The sequence below is a fragment of the Anguilla rostrata genome, chromosome 12 (assembly GCF_018555375.3).
Source record: "Anguilla rostrata isolate EN2019 chromosome 12, ASM1855537v3, whole genome shotgun sequence".
Lineage (NCBI taxonomy): Eukaryota > Metazoa > Chordata > Actinopteri > Anguilliformes > Anguillidae > Anguilla > Anguilla rostrata.
The window spans coordinates 11596248-11620666 of NC_057944.1; the positions used below are offsets into that span (position 1 = coordinate 11596248).

General features: G+C 42.2%; 1 protein-coding gene across 9 annotated transcripts in view; it reads right to left on the reverse strand.

Annotated features, from left to right (window-relative positions):
• LOC135235924 (disks large homolog 2-like) overlaps positions 1–24419 on the reverse strand; it is a 128388-nt gene that overhangs the window by 92130 nt on the left and 11839 nt on the right. For 2 of the 9 annotated variants that reach the window (XM_064301972.1, XM_064301964.1), the window contains exons 1-4: positions 11446–11800; positions 7640–7735; positions 4394–4552; positions 1179–1239 (exon numbers count right to left, since the gene is read on the reverse strand). In XM_064301972.1, the coding sequence (XP_064158042.1) occupies positions 1179–1239; positions 4394–4552; positions 7640–7735; positions 11446–11529 (400 nt within the window). In that variant the 5' untranslated portion in view covers positions 11530–11800. Of the gene's footprint in view, positions 1–1178; positions 1240–4393; positions 4553–7639; positions 7736–11445; positions 11803–20767; positions 21188–24419 lie in introns of those variants that run through there. The other 7 variants (XM_064301978.1, XM_064301968.1, XM_064301965.1 and 4 more) reach the window with 6 other exon arrangements.

Below are 24419 nucleotides of genomic sequence, written 5' to 3' on the forward strand. Positions count from 1 at the left end.
TTTCCTGTTCACTCCTTAGCACTCTCACAACACTCCCATCCCCACATTCCCACCCTCTCTCTCTCTCTGTCTCTCTCTCTCACACACATATTTCTTCTCTCTCCATCTTTTTCCCCTCCATTCTCTCTCTCTCTCTCTCTCTCTCTCTTCATGGGAATGAAGAGTAAAATATATTTAGACAATGACTTTTTTTTTAAATCTGTGGCGATTTGAGGTATTCACTTGACTGAATATTTTTATTTTATTTTAAATATAATAAATTGTAAAAACCATTGCATGGTTGCCTTCTTGGCTCTTTTCAGCTGAATGAACAGTAATTCTAACCCCATATTTGGACCATTAAAAAAAAACCCATAAATTATTACTTACTGTGTGGCCTTGCATGCCCCTACACACCTTAACATCTTAAACTGTTCAGAACACCCAGCCTTGTTTAGCCCTGGTAGCAATACTCCACGCATACATTTTCCAAGGTAGATTTTCATTTAAAAAATATCATAGAACATAAGTTGCCTATGACTCCATCCTCTAACTGCAATCAAGGAAACACAATCGTTTATGACTCCACTAAACACCAATGCCTGCCACTCATCACAGGGACTGCAGAGAAAAAGATGGCTCTCTGGCATGAAAATTATACCACTGCGTTGAAGCTATTGAGGCATGACTTCTCAAGTCATCACAGCTGAACAAAGTATGCCCTGCTATTCCACACAGTGCCTCACGGGTCACAATGCAGGGTCGTTATTACATTTTTAGCACCATGGGAAATTTGGGCAACTCTTCATTTCAAGCAGGTTCAGAATTTATAACACTGTGATGCTGCATGTTACATAATGCACCATGAATATTATGCACACATGTGAATAAGTATTATAAGCCACTTATACGTAACTGGACATATGGCATGTGATGTTTTATTCCAGTTACTGTTAGCTGGTTTATATTTTTAATGTTATCAGGCCAGAAACCTCGAAAGTATGTATGTCAGAAATCAGGTATTTGTATCAAAACACAGCACAAATCTGATATGTTCAGCTATTTCACACAATTTTACCACAACTGTTAAACCCCTCCTTAAAACACATCAAACCGGCAACCTCCCTGCGGCCAGCGGTGTGCAAAAGAGCGGCTCGCAGTGGCGAGGAAGGACACTTTTGAAAATAACGGTTAAAAACTTGCCATGTAGTTAGCGGCGGTCAGGCTCGGGTAAGTAAGGTCACAGCGGGTAACAGAGTGCTGCGGATAAAGACAGGAGAGAAAAGGCGTGAGACTTCAGCGGCCGGCCGCAGAGGAGAAAGACACAAGGGGAGGAGAGGAGAAGCGGCGGCCGCGATGGCCACGCCGGCGAGGAGGAGGAGGAGGAGGACAGACGTGCGTGCGTGGGGGAGTGCGCGGGGCTCGGGGGTCTGCGAATGAGAAGCGGGCGGGGGCTTGTAGGGCTCTCACGCCGCACGCAGAGCGGCGGGCCGAGCGCGCGGTGAGTGACACTCGACCGGCCGGACGGCTAATGAAGCCTTTGTGCGGCTCGCCCTCCGCGCGGCGCACCGCGGAGAGGCGCGCGGGAGGGAGAATACATTACGGCGGCCTGGCCGGCACTCTGCCGGCACTCTGCCGCTCTGCATTATACATTATTTATTAAGCCGTTTCAAAAAACACATCTAAGAAGTGCGGGGATTTTATTAATATGCTTTTACGGTTAATGAGGGCCCGACAAAGAGCCCGGGCTGCCTCGGGCAAGAGGTTTCTAAAGGTACAAAAGCACCACGGATGGTCCTTTATAACGCCGTGACTCATTTGTATGCCAGCCAGAACCGAAAGCAAAACAAAGAGAGAAGCTGAAAGAAACTATGAGGGAGGCAGGACCCTCCACCCCATCCAGCAGGGGAGAGTCACTGAGCATGTGCGGGTGTCACCAGGGAAAAGTCAGCAAGCACTGAGCATGTGCAGGAGTCATCAGGGAAGAGTCACTGAGCATGTGCAGGAGTCATCAGGGAAGAGTCACTGAGCGTGTGCAGGTGTCATCAGGGAAGAGTCACTGAGCATGTGCCGGTGTGATCACATCAGGGAAGAGTCACTGAGCATGTGCAGGTGTCATCAGGGAAGAGTCACAGAGCATGTGCAGGTGTCATCAAGGAAGAGTCACTGAGCATGTGCAGGTGTCATCAGGGAAGAGTCACTGAGCATGTGCAGGTGTCATCACATCAGGGAAGAGTCACTGAGCATGTACAGGTGTCATCAAGGAAGAGTCACTGAGCATGTGCAGGCGTCATCAGGGAAGAGTCACAGAGCACGTGCAGATGTCATCACATCAGGGAAGAGTCACTGAGCATGTGCAGGTGTCACCGCGAAGAGTCACTGAGCGTGTGCAGGTGTCACCGCGAAGAGTCACTGAGCATGTGCAGGTGTCACATGGACAGGATGTGCAGCCAAGCAGAATGGGAAATGATGGAGATGCATAGGCTCACTGAGGAATGTTTTACTCATCAGACTAATATCACCACCTTACAACAAATAAACTAAAAGCTCTGCAATGATCTATGAAGGCAACCTGAACATAGAGATTGTGCCTAAAGGATTCACGTGAGTAGAAATAACTTAAATCACACTATCATACAGTATGTACAATAAGAAGCCTTTGAGTGAAAGAGGTACACTAAAAAATACCAGATTAAAATTTTGGGGTTTTGCTTGCAAAAAAAAGTGAAAGCATACGCTTTCCCTCTACAGAAGTTAAACTATCATAGCACTGACCCTGGCATCGATTACTGTCCCTGGAAATATCAGATTGCGTTATGATATCGCCGGTGCAATTGATTAGGAGACAGAACCGCCACTCAGCAGTCTAATATTCATGAAGGCAAAAGTCGTCCGATAAGTATTTCCTAACACGCTCATACGGAGCAGAATCACAGTATCATCAGTCCTTGCTCCATCTCCACGATGCGCAGGGTGACACGAGTACAATTCAACTGACAAGCACAGTGAAACAGCAAAAACCTTGTACGTGTGATCCAACATTGCACAGCAGGAGGCCGCAGTACTGAAGGCGCTGGGCGATGTTAAAATGTACGGAGTACCCGCCACCCGCCACCCGAAGATGTGTTTTGTTGCATTTAACATTAAATGTGCGCCTCTTCTTGAACATTATTGCCCGGGGCGCACCTAGACACACCAAACAGATTGCTTTCCTTAGTTCTCAGTGCAGCGAAAAAGCATCGCTGACTTTGCTGTGAGCGCCATCTAGTGATTATGTGCCTCATCGCAGCCGAGGAATCAAAAACATTACAAATAAAGATAATGAAGGACAGATTTGTTCATCTGTGGTTCCGATATTGGCATACTGCACTACGTAACAACTTAAAAGATGCCTGTCAAGAGCTAACTGATGCAGTAGTATCTTGTACGCAGATATAAATGTATAAAGTGAGTTCTTTATGTGAGCTCTGAAGCTATGTCTAAAGACATCCAATTGTAACAATATTGGCGGCTTCAAATGAATAGGTGTGGTTGAGCGCCTGGGAAAAAATATCAAAGAAGATTTTTCCTAATTCTGTGAGGCCAGTTAAATAGAACTAAAGTTTCCTCTCCAGCTAAGAGCCTGAGAGCCCAGAGATGATTTACATCGGGATCACTGTCCAAAGTCTTAAAGTCTTTAGTCCAAAGTTTTTAGTAAAAAAATATAGACACACCAAAGAGTAACCAATGTCCACAATCCAAATCTTTCTCATGGGGTTCTGTACTTGAAGTAGTAGGCTGAAAAATGAAACTCCATGTCAGTACTGTAGGGCTAAAGTATAAATGTAATTAATACTGTAATAAATAATTTGACAGCATAGTCATGTGACAACCAGGATGCTCTTCAATACAGAATTCCCATAAGTTGTTTATTAGTTTTAATGACAAGTAACTGAAGTGACAATGTTTCCGTATTCTTATGCAACACATTATTTAAATGTGAGCCGTACTCAGCTCAGATTTTCGGTTACGCCATTTATTTCCTCGCACACGTCAGCCATTTATTTGCACGCCAGCTGGTTTCCCACGTCTGACCATCTGAGGATGAGTCTCATGTGAAAGCACCCTTTCAGTGCTGACCCAGGGCAGCCACAGACACTCAGCCCTGCCTGAACGGCCAGCTCCACACAAAATACGCTAGGATATCACCTTTCCCCCTACGGAACGCACCCGCGCGTTAAGCCTGATGAGGTCATGCACGTGAACGACTGAAGAGAGGCTGGAGGAGAGCTCGAAAGCGAATGGCATCGCAGAAATAAAAAAAGAAAGGGATGGAGCGAGCGGAAGCGCTTGGGAGAGGAGGAGAGGAAGCAGGAAGTGGGGAGAGAGGAAGCGAGGGGCCTGAGCAGCGCAGGCCCACAGCGTAGCCGCTCACCTTTAGCGGCGAGATGTGCGAGTGGGACACGTATCCGTGCATGCTGTCCCCTTCCGGAGCGTTCTCCGTCACGTGCAGGAGCTCCGGGGGCTGGACCTCGTGCGTGAGGCGCGGGTAGCCATGGTCGTGCGGAAGCATGTCTTCTTCCTGATAATGGTACTGGGGAAACAATGGCGGCATGGAAGGAAGTCAGTCGGAGGCCATGTTGTTTTATCGGTCATTCAGCTATGTTAACAGGTTCTCAGAAATATAGGGAACATCCCTCAGTCCAAACGATTTAACTCACAAACTTTTTCTCAGTGAAAAAAAAAAAAAAACTAATTTGTGATCCAGCCTCATAACAGAGACATAATCTAATCTGTGAACTAAGTTGAAGTACAAGTTCTTTTTATGATATTGTTTTTTTTTTTTCTTCTTTTTAACATTCTCAGCTTTTTTGTTTCTGCAAAACAGGATTCAGATGTCATGTAAAGGTTCAAATTCTGCAGTAGACGAGGGCTCAGTTGGGTATGGATGTGCCAGCTGTGGCCAGTAGCCCCACAGGGCGATGCACATTAGGGGTGCGTGTTTCATGGCTCTCTAGCGCCCTCCAGAGCCACATATGAAAGCTCTTCCATCGATTTCACTCCGTGAGAGTTCAGCTGTAGTCTGCGGTTCGAGAAGAAGCAGACCGCTCGCACCACATTTTTCAGAGATCTGCGGATGTCTTCATTCTCCTAAATCAACAGTGGGGTTTGTGCATGAGTAGAGATGTTGTTACAGATAGCTGGACATTCCAAATTATGGTGGAAAATGTTCAACCCATGTTGGGCATCTAATTAATATATATATATATATATACAAATTAATTAATTAATTCAAATTCTCTAGTAGACTACAAGTCATAATTTCAGTATTTCCATCTAGTTTTCTCAGAGTGAGTTGTTGTTGCTGTCATTCGGGGTCATATATATCAGTGATGAAGGGGATGCCTTCTCAACAGGCAAAGACTTATTTTATAATTTATTGGATGCAACAGAAGCTGAGATATAAAAAAAATATCAATCAGGTCTGTGCCAGGGTCTTGTTCAAAGCACTCAGTATTACCTTTCCATCACACACAATTCTCCACGTACAGGGAGTCCTCTGGTGTGAAACAATGCTTATTATGGTACAGATATTTATATTTCTATTATATTATATCGAGTGTTGATATTTAGGGTAGCACATTTGTGTTTTGGATACAAGCAGCAGTTTTCAAAAACAGAAGACAGTGTTGGAGCTTGATGTGGTGCACCTCATTGGTGACACTAAGCGTACCAGTGACGTATCAATCTTTCCCTGAGAGAATGAATGCATGAAAAATGTTTTAGATCAAGGTAAGGCACCCACTCTTCCTTGTTCTGTACTCATTTTGTTCTAATTTAAAGCTTTCTATGGGAGTAGGTACAATCTCCTCTACTATGTCCCGAGGAGGCTGTTACCTTCTGTTATGTGCTCCCCTACTTCCCCATTTGCAGGTGCCAGTGATTACCCTTGATTGGTGCGTCTATTTAAGGTGCCTGGATGCCTGGGAGGAGAACAGCAACCTCACCTGTGTGGCAATTTCTTCTAGTTCCTGCTAAGGATTGGTTCGTTGACTTTTTGGGGAAGTGGATCCAGTAGTCCAGTTTTCATGGCTTCGTTAGTCTATTTTTTGCTGTGGTTATTTTAAGGAAAGCCCAGGACCCGGTGACCCATTGCGTGGTTAGCCTAGGAGTCTACCTTCCTTTCGTTCTTTCGGCCGGATCCCTGGACTCATTGTTTCCTATGTTAACGGTTGTCTTTTTGCGTTTTGTGAGGAAATAAATCTTAGTTTGTCCTCAAGTCTGGTCTCGTAAATATGTTACACGCCTCCTTATTAAGCGAGTCAGGTTTGAGGATGTAACCCCTTCTCATTGGCCGTTGGGCTGTACTGTCATGACTGTTGCCGTGCGCTCTTTGATCTGTCACCCCCTAGTGTGGGAAACACAACCAAACACAACTCAGCTGGAGGGTGCAGGCCGGATGTGAATCCTCACACGTCAGGGCTAAGAGTTCATCGGCCTTTCTGAAGGCACTGAGAAGCCTGGGCACAGTTCATGCTGAAAACGATGATTGCATTTCTACAGATAACAATAACAAATATAACATGTTATATAAGTGTTGCTTTTCCACACTAGCTGTGCAATTCTGTTTAATTTAAGTTTGTAAAAAATACAGGCTTTTCAAATGGTAGAGCTTGAAGTAGCATGCCCTGGAAAACCAATGGGTTTCACTGCAGTGACATAACATGCAGGTCTTCAAATACAAGCAGACATTCAGTTATAGAGAAAATAAAAATAAATGAGAAAATAAAAATCAGGGATGCACATTTCTTTTTAGTTTTGTGAAGGCAAGACATCATTTAATTCTTTATCTGTATGATTTCATGGTTTTCCAAATAAATACGGAACTACTCGTGTCAACTTTAAGAGTTAATTTTGTTTAAAATTATGATTATTCTTTTTTGCATTAATATTTGTTTTATCCATTATGATTCAGAGTGGCAATTTCGGGAGTTTAGACAAGTAACTGAATTTAATGTGTGTTTTTCTACATCACTTTGAGAATAAAATTGTTCATTTAGTGAAGGCTCATGACACTCTTCAACTCAATGAGCATATTTTATTATTTCAAAATAACAAAGTTGATTTCAATAGCATTTCACCTCTAGGAAAACAAGGTAAACTTGAAAATATGATTTAAAGAGGGCTAAACATTATTTAGAGAATAATGTCCGTACGTGCGTGTGTACATTTCTGTGTACATGTTCGAGCATGCCTGTGTGTGATGCTGATGTGTGCATAGTGTGTGGGGGGGTGATTGGTGTGTGTGTGTATGTGTGCTAGTGCTGTGTGTGTTAGTGTGGCTTTGTGCGTGTTTGTCGGCATGTATGCTTGTGTGTGTGTGTGTGTGTGGTGTGTGTGTGTTTGTGTTTGTGTCTGTGCGTGTGTATGAGTGTGTGTGTGCGTGTGTTTGTGTTCATGTCTGTGCGTGTGTATGAGTGTGTGTGTGTGTGTGTGTGTTGTGTTGTTGTTGTGTTTGTCCGTGTGCTGTGTATCGTGTGTGTGTGTTGTGTGAGGGGGGTGTTCAGTTGTCTGTGCGGTGATGATGGGTGTTTTGTGGGGTGGGTGTGTGTGTGTGTGTGTGTGTGAGTGCCTGCGTATCAGTGTGTGGGTTGTGTGAGAGGGGCGGGGCCATGCTTACCCAGGGTGAGCTCATTAGGGCGGGGTGCATGCATCCCGGGTGCATACATACTGGCTGGGGTGGGTGTGGGCAGCCCTGCACCGCGGCCGGCCTGTTCTGCAGACAGAGGGAGGGAGAGGGTCCTCAGCTCTCGTTCAGCAGGGAATCTATTCCACTGCAGCAAGCCCTGACAATCCCCATCACAACACTGAGCTCCACAGCCAGGGACACTGGGGAGTTCTCAGACTCTCACATACAGACACATACACACTGACACACACACAGACACACCAACACAGACACAGACACACACAGATACACACACAGACGTGCACACAGACACATACACACCGACACAGACACACCAACACAGACAAAGAAACACACATACACAGATACACGCTGACACACAGACATGTACAGACAGACACACACATACACACACTCACTCACACACACAGACTCAAACACATACATACACGCAAACACATACACAGACAGACACACACATACACACACTCACTCATTCACACACATACTCACACACGAGCACACACACACACACAGATAATCACAGACACACTGAGTTATACACACACACATACTCACTCAAACTCTCACACACACGCACACACATACACGCACACGCATGTCTGCATGTGCACATACACGCACACATTGTCAATGCATAATCAAATCAGATAAACAACAAACGAAAAAGTAGCACACAAGAAGAAAAGCTGTCTTCTCCTGAATGTAAACTTTGAGAGTTAGTCAATCCCACTGAACACAAAAACAAAACAAAAAACAAAAGACATAGGGTGAGTTCAGATGAGTTCAATGAAAGCAGATATACCACAAGAGGGCAGTCTTTCTGTAACAGGGACGGCAGCACATCTAGCAACACCGATGAGCATTAACTTCATATAAATAATTACTATCAAACAGCGCACATTCATCTATCAAACAACAGAATTACACCCAGCGACCCAATGGAGAATCACAAGGGAGGAAGGCAGATAGATATGCTGTATGACTGACTGATAATATGTGATAATAGAGCAAATTCATCTTATTTATGTGCGCATCATTTTTTCATACCCCTCTTCAGGTTTGGATCATTTTAAAAGTGAATTTGAGAAATATTCCACCCTGACTCTAGTACAACCACAGAAGATTTCTTTCCCATAAAAGCCAAACTATTGAACCTGAACCTCACACAATGTGACCGTAACCCCACAACTTCTTCCACATAATTCCCAAGCAATTAACTTAGTTAATGAGAACCACAAAAGAACATGAAATGGCATATACCCAGTCCTAATCCCCTCATTTACAGTGTAGTTATACTTTTGGAGAACTTCTACAAATCCGTAATACAGCATTGTCTAAACAGATGAGCTATTAAATTGTTGTGCAGCCTGCACTGTTAATTAAGACATCAACTGAGTCATAACATGGAACCATCGTGAGCAATGTCTAATTTGACAGACTGTTCTTCCAGCTGTCATCTCATGCTGCACAAACAAAGCTTGGCAGGTCTGTCACTCAGTTAAGACTTCTGATACTTCCCATCAGCGAAAGGGCTCTGATAAACTTACATCTGGTGAGTCCAGCACTCTCAAAAGAAAGTGTTCCCAAAGGCCCCTCTCATTCCATACAGGGACATTATCTAGATCAAGTGTTCTTTGTCAGGCAAAATGGTTCAATCTGAGAGTTCACACTTTTCACACCTACAGTATCATAGAAGGTTCCACAAAAAACTAAAAAGGGTTCACCTATGGATACAAGCCAAAGATCCCTTTTCTTCTTTGAGAGTGTGGGGGTCAGAGAGTTCCAGGAATCTCAGTGAAATAGAAAAAAGGGTTTCCCTTAAAGCACATATTGCCGATGTTTCAATATTTCATAAATGAAACATTTTACACTGTCAAATAAAATGTGCCTATCCTTTTCAGTACAGTAAATATAAATATGTATACTATACACAGTTACTTTATGTAGTTTGGGCATTTTCATATATAGCAACATAATCAAGTAAAATGTGCCACACTCTAGGGGGCGCCATCGTAGACCTCGGCTACCAACAGAGAACAGACTCCGCAAATAGGCTTTGGCCAAATGCGTCAACGTCGAGCATAATGGCAGGTTTGCACACATGCTACTGAACTAACACATCATCGACGTGTGCAGTCTTGCGCAAATGCTACGCATCTCCAAAAAGTGGGATTTTCAGAAATTGAATTTGCCAACACAACACTACGGTTTAGGCAGTCGGGTTTTGAACCAAAAGAGACAAGAGAGAAGACAGAGAAAGAGACACAGACGGTAGATAATAAAACACAGAAATAGAAAATAGCATCGTCTCAGTGTGAGGGTGAGCGAAAGAGCAGGCTCCATCTCACGCCCTGTTTCCCCGGGTAACGCTCCTCTCTCAGGGGGCGCACAATGCAGAAGAGGCCACTGCAGACAGTGAGAACTCAATGATAGTAATCACCGCCCGCGGTATTACAGGTTATCCCTCCCCTCACCCCATTCACAGCTATTCTTAAGCCCTTGCGCTAATTTAGCCTAATTCAGGCACGCTCAGAGATCCGTACAGTGCGATAACCCCGCTTTCCCTTCAGCTTTAAAAGGGATTCATGAAAAAAAACTGCTGAAAAAATCTATACCAGATAAAGGAAATGCTGAGATAATTACTTGGAAAAGTATAGATACACAGAAACAAGGAAGACATGTATTTCTATTGTGACAGATAATAATGTATTTATATAATTTTAAAAAAATTAAAAAAAGATTCTCAGGAGCACACAAAATGGTGTGCACGTTTGTTTGTTGGGTTTCTTGTTTTGTAAGATGTAATAACTTCACATTGTATTTGTACTCATGAGTCACTGAATCAGTGACTGCAGGCTAAACAGAATAGCAGGAGGGCTAGCAGTAAGCGTAGGAGGTCCACGGCTCTTAATGATGATACTGCTAGCCTGTGCGCACCGGGCTCGTTTTGGGGAGGAGCTAAAGCAGCAGCAATGACGTCACCATCTCTGACCAGCTTACGCCAGTGCTACTCTTGGCAGAGTATAAAAAGCCACATTTTTCATGCCACTGAACTCCTCACCATAGTCATCCAATGTAGTGGTTTTCAAACTCACTCCTGGGCATTCATAGTACATACTGCTTTTTGTTACACCTGATTTCTTGATAAATTATGGTTGTTGAAAATCTTGGTTCTACTATACTGTATATTTTTAACACTTTAACCTCACTTAACACAATGCATGTATGGTTGCTTCCATTGGCTTTGTGTTAGAACTATTCCTCAAATGGGTTAGTTTCAGTGACCATGTGACTGCACTTCCAATTAGGATCCCACTAATTCCACCTCAATAAGACTCAATCAATTGAAAATGGAATCTCTCTCTAAAAGAAGCATTTCTCAAAGCGGAGAAAGCTCATTGCAGAGAAAACATTAATTGATCCGACTGAGGACGACGTCCAAGGATGTGACCTTGAAACATTAAGCATCTACACAGTAAGTATCATTAGCTCAGACATCATGAGGCCTTTAGAGGGTAGATCACCCCACAATAGACATTAAAAGTGTCTAATTAATAAAAACGATCGCCTTGTTACATTCATGCGGGGCTTAGCAGAGGCACGAACCCTTAAACTACATTTAAGTTCGGAAACATACAGAGGAACATAGAATACAAGTGTACAAGCCTTGTAACAAAACTGCCACATACCTCGAATACATTAGAGCTTTCCCACGGATACACAGACATTCTAAGTGCATGCTAAAAGCATCGTTCCAGTCATAGCCCTCCTACCTTGCACCCAAACACGAGGGACAGGGTTCGGTTGGAGCAGGCCGCCTTCCAGTGGCAGAGCATTGGGGAGAAGCAGCTATCCATGGCCGACGATGGAAGACAGCACTTCCACAGTAAAAGAGAAGCTCCGGAGAGATTCACCACCCACAGCCAGAGCTGCGCTTCAACCTGGGACCCAGCCCAGGCTGCCGTGGGCTCGCTAACAGAACCACTATGCTCTGTTCCCACATCTCACTCGCTCTCCATCTTCCTCTGCTCATTCTCTCTCTCTCTCTCTCTCTCTCTCTTTCTCTCTCACACACAGTCTCTCTCTCCATCTTCCTCTGCTCATTCTCTCTCTCTCTCTCTCTCTCAGTATCTCTCTCTCACTCGCTCTCACACACACTCCATCTTCCTCTGCTCATTCTCTCTCTCTCAATATCTCTTGCTCATTTTCTCTCCCACAAACTCTCTCTCCATCTTCCTCTGCTCATTCTCTCTCTCTCTCTCTCTCATTATTTCTCTCTCACTCGCTCTCACACTATCTCTCTCTCTCCATCTTCCTCTGCTCATTCTCTCTCTCTCAGTATCTCTCACTCTCTTTCTCATACACTCTCTCTCTCCATCTTCCTCTGCTCATTCTCTCTCTCACACACTCTCTCTCTACTCTTTCAGCCCTGTTCTCACTCACCCCTCACCACTCCATCTCTCTCACTCTCACCCCTCGCCTCCCTCTCTTTCATGCTCCCTTCTTTCTCTGTTCACTGGAGTTGACCTCTCTCTGTATCTTACACATGTTCACGGTCTGTCTTTCACTCTTTCTCTCTCCCCTTCCATCTATTTAGCTCTTCCGCTCTGCTGATATTTCACTGCCCTTAAATCCCAAGTCTTACCGCTCCATCTGTTCTTAATCAAGAACAGCTGGGAAAATATGAGATTATGTGATGTTCAAATTGCACTTGACCAAAAAAAAGACTATTATAAATGAAATAAAAGATACACTGCTGCAAGTGGGTTATATTAGCATGCAAATGCGGTGATCACCCACTGAGTACCCTCTTTCTGAGTTGAGCCATTAAATTTGATGCAAAACCTCTCAGATTATATCTCTCTTCACTCTGTGACTAACACAGTTCTAGGGTACAGAAGATGATAGTGTGTGTGTGCGTGCGTGTGTGTGTGTGTGAGTGTGTAAGTGTGCGTGTACATGTGTGCGTGTGTGTGTGTGTGCATGCATGCATAGGGATCATGTTTTGGCTTGTGATCATGTCTGTGTGGATTTACAGGCTTGTAGAGCATATTTTTGAAAATGTACCACCACTGACTCAATGCGGTTTCATAAAAGTTGACTGCACAACTTGTAGCTAGTTTTGCACACAGTATTCAAGAGAGGGATATGTACATTAACTTCATCGACCTTGAAAAGACCTTTGATACAATCGATCATGGTATCTGCAGGTAGCTGTTCAGTAAGCTTCGTGTTCCTGCTAAGTTTTTCACTGTTCTCAAGCAATGCACGTTATAACACAATTCTTGCCATTTATTAAACAATTTGCAGGCAATATAGGACGAGGAGACATTTTACAGTGGAATCGAGCAAAAAGCCAGGCCTGAACCCCCAAAAAAGCAAGCAATTGAGGAAAACAAAAAAAAAAAAACACTCAAATGATGGTGAGAAAAAATTGCCCAATGGGAAAAAATCTCGGGAGGAACCGGGGCATAGAGGGGATCCCGTCCTCCGCTGGCCAGCCTGGAGTAATAGATAAGATAGAATGAACTGCAACAGAAATGTAAAGAGGGACCTATCTGAGCAAATGATAAAAGAAAGTGGCCATGTTACAGTCAGAGGACGATTTGTGCTCTGAGAGTTTCACTGAAGCTATTCAACAGCACACACACAAAAAAACACTTGTAAGAGAATGCTAGAACAACTACAGGTTTGACACTTGCAGCCTGACGAAAGCCATTCTTTGTTGAACTGTGTCGCACATACACTACACATGCTCTATTGATCACTGAGAAGAAAAAAATCGTCTCTGCACCCGTTTCTAAGCCTATTGTCACACAGCAGTCTAAAGAGTAGTGCTGTATGGATCAGCTATGCATTATCATACCCCTGATTCATTCTGAGCAGGCAAGGCATCTGTAAATAACTTCATGAGTAATTTGGATTTAAATCAGACATCAGTCAACAGAATTAAAACAGGGAAAAATGACTGATAAGGGTCCAAATAATACTGTCAAACAAATGTAATGATCACACAGATGAAGGAGGATGAGCAAATCCAGAATCTGCCAGTCATTCAATTATTAATTCATGGGAATGAGACTGAAGGCTCAAATTGCCAAAGATGCTGGATTTCCCAAGAGCGTGTGCCACTGCCTACACACTGACAGGCCGAGGAGTGCCATTTATATAGGATGCTATATGGTGAATGCGAAATGCATTTGTTCAAATGCCAGGTTAAGCCAATTTTGGTATTGCCAAAAAGTCCCAAATAAAAAGGGGAGCTAATTCTATTTTATTTTTTACTCTCTTTTTTCCCTCCATTTGAGCTGATATCGGTTCCTTGCATTCTGTTCCTTTTCTTGCCATAATCCTCAGTTATCCACATCCCGCTTACTTGCGTTCCACGCAGAAATAAGAGAACTGATTTGCACATGTGATTTGGTGTAATGCACTTTCGCTCAAGAAGAATTTCATAAATGAAAAAAAACGGCAAGAGAGCATTTCCCAACAACAATGGTGGGGAGGGACTTTTACAAACCTACAGGACATGGCCGCAATTAACCGGAACAAAGACCTCCAGCAGAATTCACAGTGAATCACAAAGCATCTTTTCCTTCTCCATGAGCTGCATTAATGCATAATCAGTCCAGCCCAAGTGTTGCTTCCATCATTTCTACTGCTGTAACATTCTCATGCTGCCACAGTCACCATTTTTCTATTTTCAGTTGCCAAAATGTTGATTGTCTGTCTCTTTGTTGCCAAGCTGTAAATACAAAATTAGTTGGATTTCCATTTCCATTTTTTTAGTTTATTTTATGATCATATTGTTCTGCAGCCATTATTGTGTATGTGCGTGTGTGTGTGTACGTGTGCATGTGCGTGTGCGTGTCTTTGTGTTCAGAATCAATTGGAAAGCAAAGCTAGCTCAGCAGGTCTTATCTACACGATAATGTAGTCCTCATTTTCCACTGATGCGTGATTGTGGCTAAAAGCTGACACTTCTTTACAGAACCACATTTACTGAAACAACCCCATGTACTCTCCAACTCTCATTCAGCAACGCCGTGGTGATAAAATTCTGTGAGGTTCCACCAGGATGGATTCACAACATAAGAGAAGGCATTATAGTTTAAAAGCAAGTGACATCATAAAGGATGTTGCTGTAAGTAGCAATTAACATGTGTCAAGCCATCCTGATATGGCATATCCAGCTAAGGAACACCCCTATGACCTGATATTGAATTAACAGTGCTCTGCTGTAGCTAGGGGTCCCATGGGTGGCACATGGAGGCTAGTGCCAAAATTCTCCGCAGCAGGGGTGTCAAACTGAATCCCAAGGGGGTCGCAGTGTCTGTCGGTTTCGGTAGTTTCCTTTCAATCAGTTGCCAATTAAGGCCTTGCAAACAAGGTGTTCGGATTCCTGAGCCAATCAATGACTTAAATCAATAAAGAAAATGTGCCGAGAACACCCCAGAAACCAGCAGACACTGTGGGCCTGATGTTTGACACCTGTGCTCTACAAGGTCATGTTTCACAAAGAACAAAATAGCTGAAGCATGTGACATCCTAATGTAAGTGATTGGTATCTATTTGCAAGGTAATATGGAGGCTTTTGACATTCTCAGCGTTCTGATACTCGTCTCTTAAGAGAAACCCTTGAGGACGGTACTTCATAAACCATTTCTGACAGTAACGGTCACTTATTTCAAATCGCAGAACTCAAACTTGAATCCCAAGATGGTCCTTTTTGTCACGGCTGTTATCTTCACTCGCAACCCCTCTCTCCGCATAATACCTAAAGATGCTTTCTGCATACAAACCCAAATGCACAGAATGTTGTTCAGCACATCGGACAGAAAGTGATAACAGGAGCCATTGGGAACTTTTAATGAAACTGCATTTATTTATACAGTAGCATGGAAATTTGTAATTATTTTTAACTGTAGGTGGTAGAACCAAGCCAATTTACTCTACTATGAGAGTATTGCCCAGGTGGCATAGTTTTTTTTTTTATAAATTAAATTTTCAAAGTCCTTTTAATCACCCAAATTTACTAAACCATAATCTTTTCCACTGTCAAAGTGGGACTATAATTTTCAAATATGTGGTGTCACATGGTTCAAACAAATCCCATGCCCATGTTGAGATATTGTTGGTTCCTAATTGGTGCCAGTCTGATAATCTCCAATAATTTCCAGTTTAACTGTGGTTTTGCTGAACACACATTTCAAAGGGCAATTTACTATGTAGTGTGTTTTAGAACAATTTAACAGTTTAACTGAAAATCAAGCACTTACACCAGACAGCGTTAGCTACTGACATCTTAACAGTCAAATAAATAATCCCCGGTGTTCTCTATATAACTACAAAACACTTCATTGTGCACAACAGCTTTTGTTTAAGAAACAATCCCATCAGTAATCCCATGCCCTAGTGTTTATATAGTTGCATTCCCTTATACTCAATATGCCGTTCATCTGCCTACCACTGTTCATTCTGGTATACCATTAAAGTTAGTGAGGATCAGGGGAGATCTTTACCAGAGACAGGCTCTCACCATTACATATGTTTGCTCTGCTTCTGTGTTCAGATGTAATAATGCATCTACAGTGAAGTTTCTGTTCCGAGCCAAAACTGGCTTTTGCAATTGGCGGTCGAATAAACCCAGTAGTAAGTATTTACGTGTGGGCAGGATAACGACAGCGGTTCGACTTGGCAGAGTTCCCAATATTCCTCTCGCGCGATGTGTTGGCGTTTATTCCTCGTTGACGAATGCCGCTCCGGGCAAAAACAACGGAGAAGTTAATAAAATATGAGAAGAGAAAGAAATGACTGCTGTCCTAAAATGGAACGTCCATATGCAAATGACGCCGCGCAGTCTCAGCGGTTTGTTCCCACGCAAGATATTTGGGCCTTTTTCAACTCAAATATAATTGCGTCTTTGTTCAGTGTAGAACGCTAAGCTTTGTGAGCAAATTCGAATTTTTATTCACACAAACTCAAATGAATACTTGTCATCATTACCTGATTTTATTCAATCCAGGACTCGCACTTTTCAAATTCTAAAATCAGAAGTTTCAAAAGACAAAAGAATTTGCTTGGATAATCCATGCATAAATTGTTTTCAAAATCGCTCTGCTATTTCGGTCCCTGAGAACTCAAACATTATTTCTGAATGCTATGCCTGTCATTACATACTGAGGAAGTGTGTCTTTTTAAGTTATTCAATCATGTATTGAATCTTCCCTGGAGAGGAAGCTTTGGAAATTGTTGAATACTGAAGTATATTCAGGTCACTGAATGCCAGTACTGTGCTGAAAACATAAAAAGAAAAGAAATGAATGCAGATTTCACAAGAATCTTTCTATACGACCTTTCTGAGAGCATCATTACTATCTGTGGGCGATATAACTTTAAAAAACAGATCACGAGCATCGATTCCCATAGGCATCCCCAGTCCACTCACTGTCAACCAGAAGCCTATGAAAAAAGCGAAAATTAATGTGGAGTTTAATTGCTCTTATTCAAGAATTAATTAGAACAGAAGAAAGGGGGGGGGGGGGATCTGTGCTACTCGGGCTCAATGACAACTGAAGTTTTGGAGGAATTTATGTGCCCCAATCTGAGATCTCTATGAACATCACCTGGCGAATGGTGCCACATTCACGTTCGCTGGCCTTCATAATTAAAAGATTCAAGATTCCAGGGGGCTTGAATCATGCATCAGAACATTAGGGCTGAAGGCTGTCCAGATATGAAACAAAGTGATTTCTTCCTGTTTCATTTAATAGACAGGCTCATTTCTTTCTGCAGCGTTTGTGGCTTTTATAGCACTAAGAAGATAGCTCATCTCCCTGGATTTAATAGCATAATTAACATATTTGTTCACTGTTGCTGAACAAACAAAGTGCTATATTGTATGCCCGTCAAATATTTACCTGTTTCATAAACTTTAAAATAAGTGTAGCGTGTGAGTTCAGTGATTACCAAAAGTTGCACACAAAAAAATGTCCAGCATTAAATTCTGACACTCAGAGTACATTTTACTACAATGCAGTGATTTTAATTGCCCTTGAATTTATATAAAATCTGAGATTTAAATTACCAATCTTTCTGCGATTAAAAAGTTTGTGAAGAAAAAAAATCAAGCACTTAAAGAAGTTAAGAATGTTTGATGAATCCAATCCACAGCATCAGCCTTACATACATTAAGCATTATTCATTTTTATTTTAATGTTTATGAATCAATAATCAAGGATTCATAATCAGTCCTAATGTTAATGAATCCACAAGAATGGAGACATCCTCTCTCACACACACCCATGGCTGACTGGAAATCAGTCCAGCTGTAGCTTGCTGCCTTCACCAACGGTTATTTGGCAAGTACAGACTTTGCCCTCATTGCAGAGGATAGATATGGGCATGCTTACAGAGGTTTGACTCTCTGACAACCAGCTTCTGTCTTAATATAAGTCTTCATTTTCTGCTGTTACCTTCACAAGATGAATAAAATGCCAACTGTACAACACACCTGACACAAGTGTGTTCCTATTCAATTATTACTTGACCAGTGACCACATCTGTCCATCTGACCATATCTGACCTCAGTGCCACAGGTGGATTTGTGCCAGCCATGGTTTCTTGGGATTACAGTAAAATTAGTTCCTTCCAACCACAAACCCAGAGGCCACAGGTCGCCAATGACAGCGCAAAGTCTCCTGTAGTGCTATGTGTCTGACAGAGTGAATAATCCACCACCTCGCAGACAGTTCGCAAATGAGATGCAAGTGTTCCTTATGTGGGATGTGAGATGAATTTTTACCAATCTGTGCCCTTCTCGTGCCTCCGAGCTCAAGCTAAGTAGGGCTGGATTTGGTAACATCAGGGAAAACTAAGCAGGTGCTGGAAATGGTGCTGGACTAATATAGCAGTGCTCTTCAGTATGCGTCTTTCAGAGAAGAGCCAACTGCTGTATTCAACCACTCTAGCCATTAAAGGTCTGTGGAACTTATCAGAAAGATCAGGGTTAATTGTAGCCATTAAAGGTCTGAGGAACTTATTTGGAAGATCGCAGCTTTTCCTGGTGTCCTGACCATATTTGGTTCTCAGGCATGTGTAAGTATCGCTCAATTGCAGGAAAAGAGTGTATGTTAATTTGCACACTTGCAGCTACACGAGAGAGTGCATACAAGCTGCAGGATGTTATGCCAAACTTGACCATTACACACTACAGGATAATGCTTTGCACACCCAAATATACAACATTTCAACAATGTGTTGTTAACAAAAACAGCCTTATTGGGCGGCTCCTTAATCTGAATGTTCTTCAGTTCACAATCATAGCCAAGCTTCTAGTTTAAGTAAAGGCTATGCCATCAGCCAGAACCGCTCTCCTGTAGTAGATTCTGTATGGCTTGCACTGTGGATAATAGCACATAAGATGAGTTCAGTTGTGGTGATCACTGTTGAGGGGAGGGTGGCTGGTAAGAAAATGATACAGCTGACAATTAAAAAAATAATAATGGTACAAGGAAAACAGCATGCTTTCAAAAAAAGAGGAATTTACCAATTCTGATACCCCTGAAAGCACACAGTACTGTTTGCACACTGCACACCTGTTAACTTGCCCGTTTGCGCTGTTGAAAAGGTGACAGACGGAAACAGTGTACGTGTGGTGTAAATTTATTTTGATTTTCAACCTCTTTTAACCTTGCACTGATGCTTAAGTTTAAAACATGGAAATACATGGCAGAGATGGGAATTAAAGTAGTTGGAATTTCATAGGAAATGTTTTGAAGGGCAGCAATAGATTTTAATTAAGGAGCCATACAGCTGTGTCCATCTTAATGTATATTTATACATATTAGGGGCACCTGAGAAGATTAATTAGAATATTCTGTGTGCATATGACAGCTCCGTCTTGGTATGTGTTCACCCTCATCCTCATTGGATTCATGCCTGATCTCCCATAGGGCCCATGCGACCATGTGGCCTCTGCTACGTGCCAGCTGATTCAGATCTTCACTGAAAGAAAGAATGTATTTACCGCCAGGAAAGGACACAAAATCTCTCCCGATCCCAGATATACGCTACATCACGGCAACTTTGCAGATTGCAGTCAAAAAATATTTTGCAAAAAAATAAATTTAAAAAAAGTCTTGGTAAAAAAAAAAAAAATGCTATAATAATAAAACTGAGTGACTATACACGTTTCCTGAAAAGGTGAAACTTAAGTGAACAATTATACGTCCTTATTAATTTGCCTCAGCTTTTGACAATCTTTCGATGGAGTGTAGTTCTGAAAAGCAGCGACACAATAGAACACACGCTGCTAAAATATTCCCGGATCGAGTCGAATCGATTTATCATGAACAATCTTTTAAAATTGTGCAATTCAGCAGATTAAAAAGTGTAACTTCAGCCATTAAGGTTGGAAAAGTGATTAGTGATACAGCCTATATCGACTGGAGGGGGGTGACATAGGCTAGGCTACAGTACATGATTTCCAGTCTGCTTGGCTGTGAGCGGACTGCTCTCGGCATTACCGCGAATATTGTAATTGCTCCACATCCCTCTTTCGGCCATCTGTGAACCTCCTCTCTGGTGGAAAGAGGTCTCGCGTCTGACCGCAGGATGGACCCAGGCAGCAGCACTCGATTAACCCTGACGACCGAAAGAAAAGGAAAGCTTTCGCCTCCACTTCGCGCGCCCCACTTGAGGAAACAGTTTGAGCGGCTGCTATCTCAACAAAGGACATATAACGGGCTGCGACTTGAATTAATATGCGATTAACGAGCCTGTTTCTAGCCCAGCCACTTCTAAAAACTCAAATCAATAATTTCTCATTTACACCTGGGTAAATGCACGTGGAGATACACTTGCGATAAGCCGTTTGTAGGCTACTGGACGAAAATGCTATTCTGTTCTGTGACAGTGATTATATTCTATACCACAGCAATATTTGTGAAATCAACGAGAGCGCAGCACTTGATCTTTAACACGGATTAAATATGACATTTACTTATCGGGCTTTAAGGCTGACAATTTCACGCTCTGTCACACACGCACACACACTCACGCGCGCACACACACACACACACCGCCTCGACTTACCTTTACGTTGGTCCTCAGTGCACAGTAGCATGCAAAAAACATTGCCAAGAGCAAGCAGCATAGGGGCCGCGATCAGCGATGAGCTTCTTGGGGGGGAAATAATAGCAAATTGATCCCTGAGCAAGTATTTCCAGTGTTCGAGGCGAGCCTTTTCTATGGCAGTATCCAGTGGTGTAGATATCTGTTTTGGTGACTTTTAGCACGCGACATGGTCAAAAGGCACAGAGTGCACGCAGTGCTTCACTGCTGCGCTGAGCATATTGCACCTGACGATTTCAACAGGCAGATAATTCAGTCGCCGAGTAGAAACGAGATTCTTCCCTCCATCTCTACTGTGGCAGTCATTTCACTCCTGGAAGACGAAGATTTTTTTAATCTTTTTTTTTTTGTTGGTGGAGGGGGGTGGGGGGAGATTGAGGAATTAAAATTTTAACGCGTTTCCCTGCATAATCACGTCACGCGTCGTTTAACATATTCTGAATCAATCGTAAAGGGAATACGGAGGAACTCTCGCGCTTTAAGGAGCTATGGGGTAATTTCAACGTGCCATATGCCCCTTAAAAGCAAAGGCTTATTATGCGACTGTTATGTAATATCCCTCTCCAGTTTGAGTCAGCTGTAGACAATACAGGCTATCCAGTAGGCTACAACTAACGGATAAATGGCACGTTTTGTAGCCTATGTACACTTTATTTATGCTAATCATTTTTCTTTTTGCAATGAATAAAATATTTATCAGAATATTTGTTGCCACACTGCAGCAAAACAAGAAGTGAATGACACTTGCCGATCAAAACGCACATCTCTCACTCTCACTCATACCGCAACAGATGACCCAAGATGTGATTTCATTACCTGAGCTTTACTTCCTCTTTGATTTGACATGCCATACCACAGTTCTCGCGCATAGGCCAACTCTCGTGTATTTCAACAGCACGCGCCATGCCCGACTGGCCAGCCGACCAGAGGTAGCCTTTCCCGAAACATTGGATGCTGTGTCAGCAGGGATTATTACACGAGCTCTGTAATAAACCAAAACCCCTGTGTTGGGTTTCCAGGGAAGAATGTATCATCCTTTAACCAATAATGCAGCACTGGGTGAACTTGCAGGGAAGTGATTCATTTGATTTGACAAAATAGGCTACAGAAAAGTTTGAACTGTACAGTCAGTATATAATTAAATAATCTTGCTTAATCATGATGAGTAATGAGAAATTCAGGGAATGAATCTTGCATCCTAAAATATTATCTGTTACATAGACAGCAACTGTAAAATTATTTGACTTTTCTCTTTATGTTGTAGTTCAAATATATTTGATAACATGGACTTATTCAATAGTTAACGTCAATAGGCAGGCACCATGTTGTTAGAGGCAAATACCACAGTCACTGTCCCTAATCATTTTTTGTATTCCATCCTTCCTCAATGTTCCTTTTATCACATTACATGGAAATACAATCATTTGCACCCAAGAAGATTTCAGTGAGGATCAATATCTTTATGGAATACTGATACACACAATGTAGGGATTTGAGAGAGAGCAGTGTTATGTAAGCATGAAGCGTAATGCAGTGGGAGGTATCGAAGGTACTTTACAGAATATATTTTTGGTGCAAGCCTCCCTGTTACCATGGTAACACGGTGGTTAGCGGCTTTACAGTGTAAATGAGAAAGCTACACAGGAGACCAGCTACAGTAGGCGGAGTGGGAGAGAGAGGAGGAACAGGGAGGTGGGCGACGTGGGCGGGAGGGAGTGTGGAGGAAGTGTGCGGGTCAGTGTTCCATGAGGAGAAGCAGGGGGCTATGTGCATGATGGCACTACAATGGTGCTAAGAGGGATATCATCATCACCATGTCATCCATAAAGTTTTATATTTTTGATTATACAGTGCCCTCAAAAAGTATGGTGGTAGAAGAGGGAAATTAGTTATTTTTGCTATAAACTTCAGTCATCAGAATTTGAGATCAAAAGATGAATATGAGAAAAAGTTGTTGACAATCACCTTTTATTTTGTGGTGTTTACATGCATATACCTGTATGTATTACCGTTTTACCAAAACAATTTTTGTTTATTTTGAGTCCCCCCACCTCCATTTTCACCTATGAAAAACAAAGTTAACAACAAATTAACTTAAAATTAAATCAAAGCAATTAAGTCAATGATTTAGATGCGTAACCTGAAATGCAATGGTGGCATTAAGTCTGTGACACGGTGACATCACCAACTGTTTGGTATCTTCTTTGGAAATGCCTGTCCAGGCCTCAGGGGGTTTCTGTCTTCAGTCTCCTCTTCAGAAAGTGAAACGCATGCTCGATTGGATTTAAATCAGGTGCCTGACATGGCCAGACCAATCTTTCCCTCTTTTTCCCATTGATGAATGCTTTGGTTGTGTAGGCAGTTGGTTTGGGGTCGTTGTCTTGCTGCATAGCGAAACCCCGCCAATGAGTTTGGAGGAATTTGTTTGTACGTAGCCAGACAAATCAGTTTGTTCACTTCCATATTCATCCTAATGCTGCTGCCATCCTCTGTTACATCATCACTAAAAATGAGTTCCAGAAGCAGCCATGCTTGCCCAAGCCATGTCACTGCCTCCTCCATATTTCACAGATGAAGGGGGTGCTTTGGGTCATGAGCTGTTCGTTCCTTTCCCCTCACCTTCGGCTTTCCATCACTTTGGTGAAGGTCTATTTTGGTCTCATCCATAAAACTTTATTCCCGAGACTCTTTTGGCTTGGCTCTGTATTTATCTATTTATTTATTTTGACAAATTCAAATTCTGTCCTTTTGATTCTTGTTGTTGATGAAAGGTATGCATCTTGCAGTGTAGCCAATATAATTATGGTGTAAACCATGGTTTTTCTTCACAGCTCTTAGGATTTGACTGTCATCATTTGCAGTTGTCTTCTTTGGCCAGTGGTTTCTTTCTTTTTCGAGACATCTTCAAGACTTCCCAAACTTCATATACCCGGTTTCTGCGTTATTCTTCTTCATGAATTCTTCTGTTCTCTCAACTTACAGATTAGTTGTTTTTCAGCCATAGTAAGTCCTCTGGACATCATGATGGTGTATGCATTCTGATTCCCAATGACATTTCCACTGATGAAAACAAAAGCTAAAACCAGGACTAGACACTCACTGCTCTGTTATTTGTGAACATTTCATGCAAAATAAATCACCTGAACAACAGTTAACAGCTGGCAGTCATACATTAATTTAATTTTGCACAGCTGAAAATGAGGGACTCAACAGCTGTTTCTGTAAATTGGCAAAATGTATATGCATGTAAATACCATGAATTAAAAGCTGATTATCTGAACTTTTGTCTCATATTCATATTTTGTTCTCAGATCTTAATGCCTTAAGTACATAGCAAAAAATTTCACTCTATCGTACCTTTGTAGGGCTCTGTATAGACAAATTACCTCTTTAGGTTCAACAAAAAAAAAAAAAAAAACCTTTAGGTACAGAAGAATTTAGTTAAAATATTTGAATAATAAACCAAAGTACAAACTTTAAAAAAAAAACAACAACTTTTTTTTACCTACAATAATGCTAAATGATTACTTTTATGCAAATTTCCTCAAAATTGCTTCCTTTGGTTTTAAAATACAATTAAATGAATGATTGGAAGTATATCCAATCATTTAGC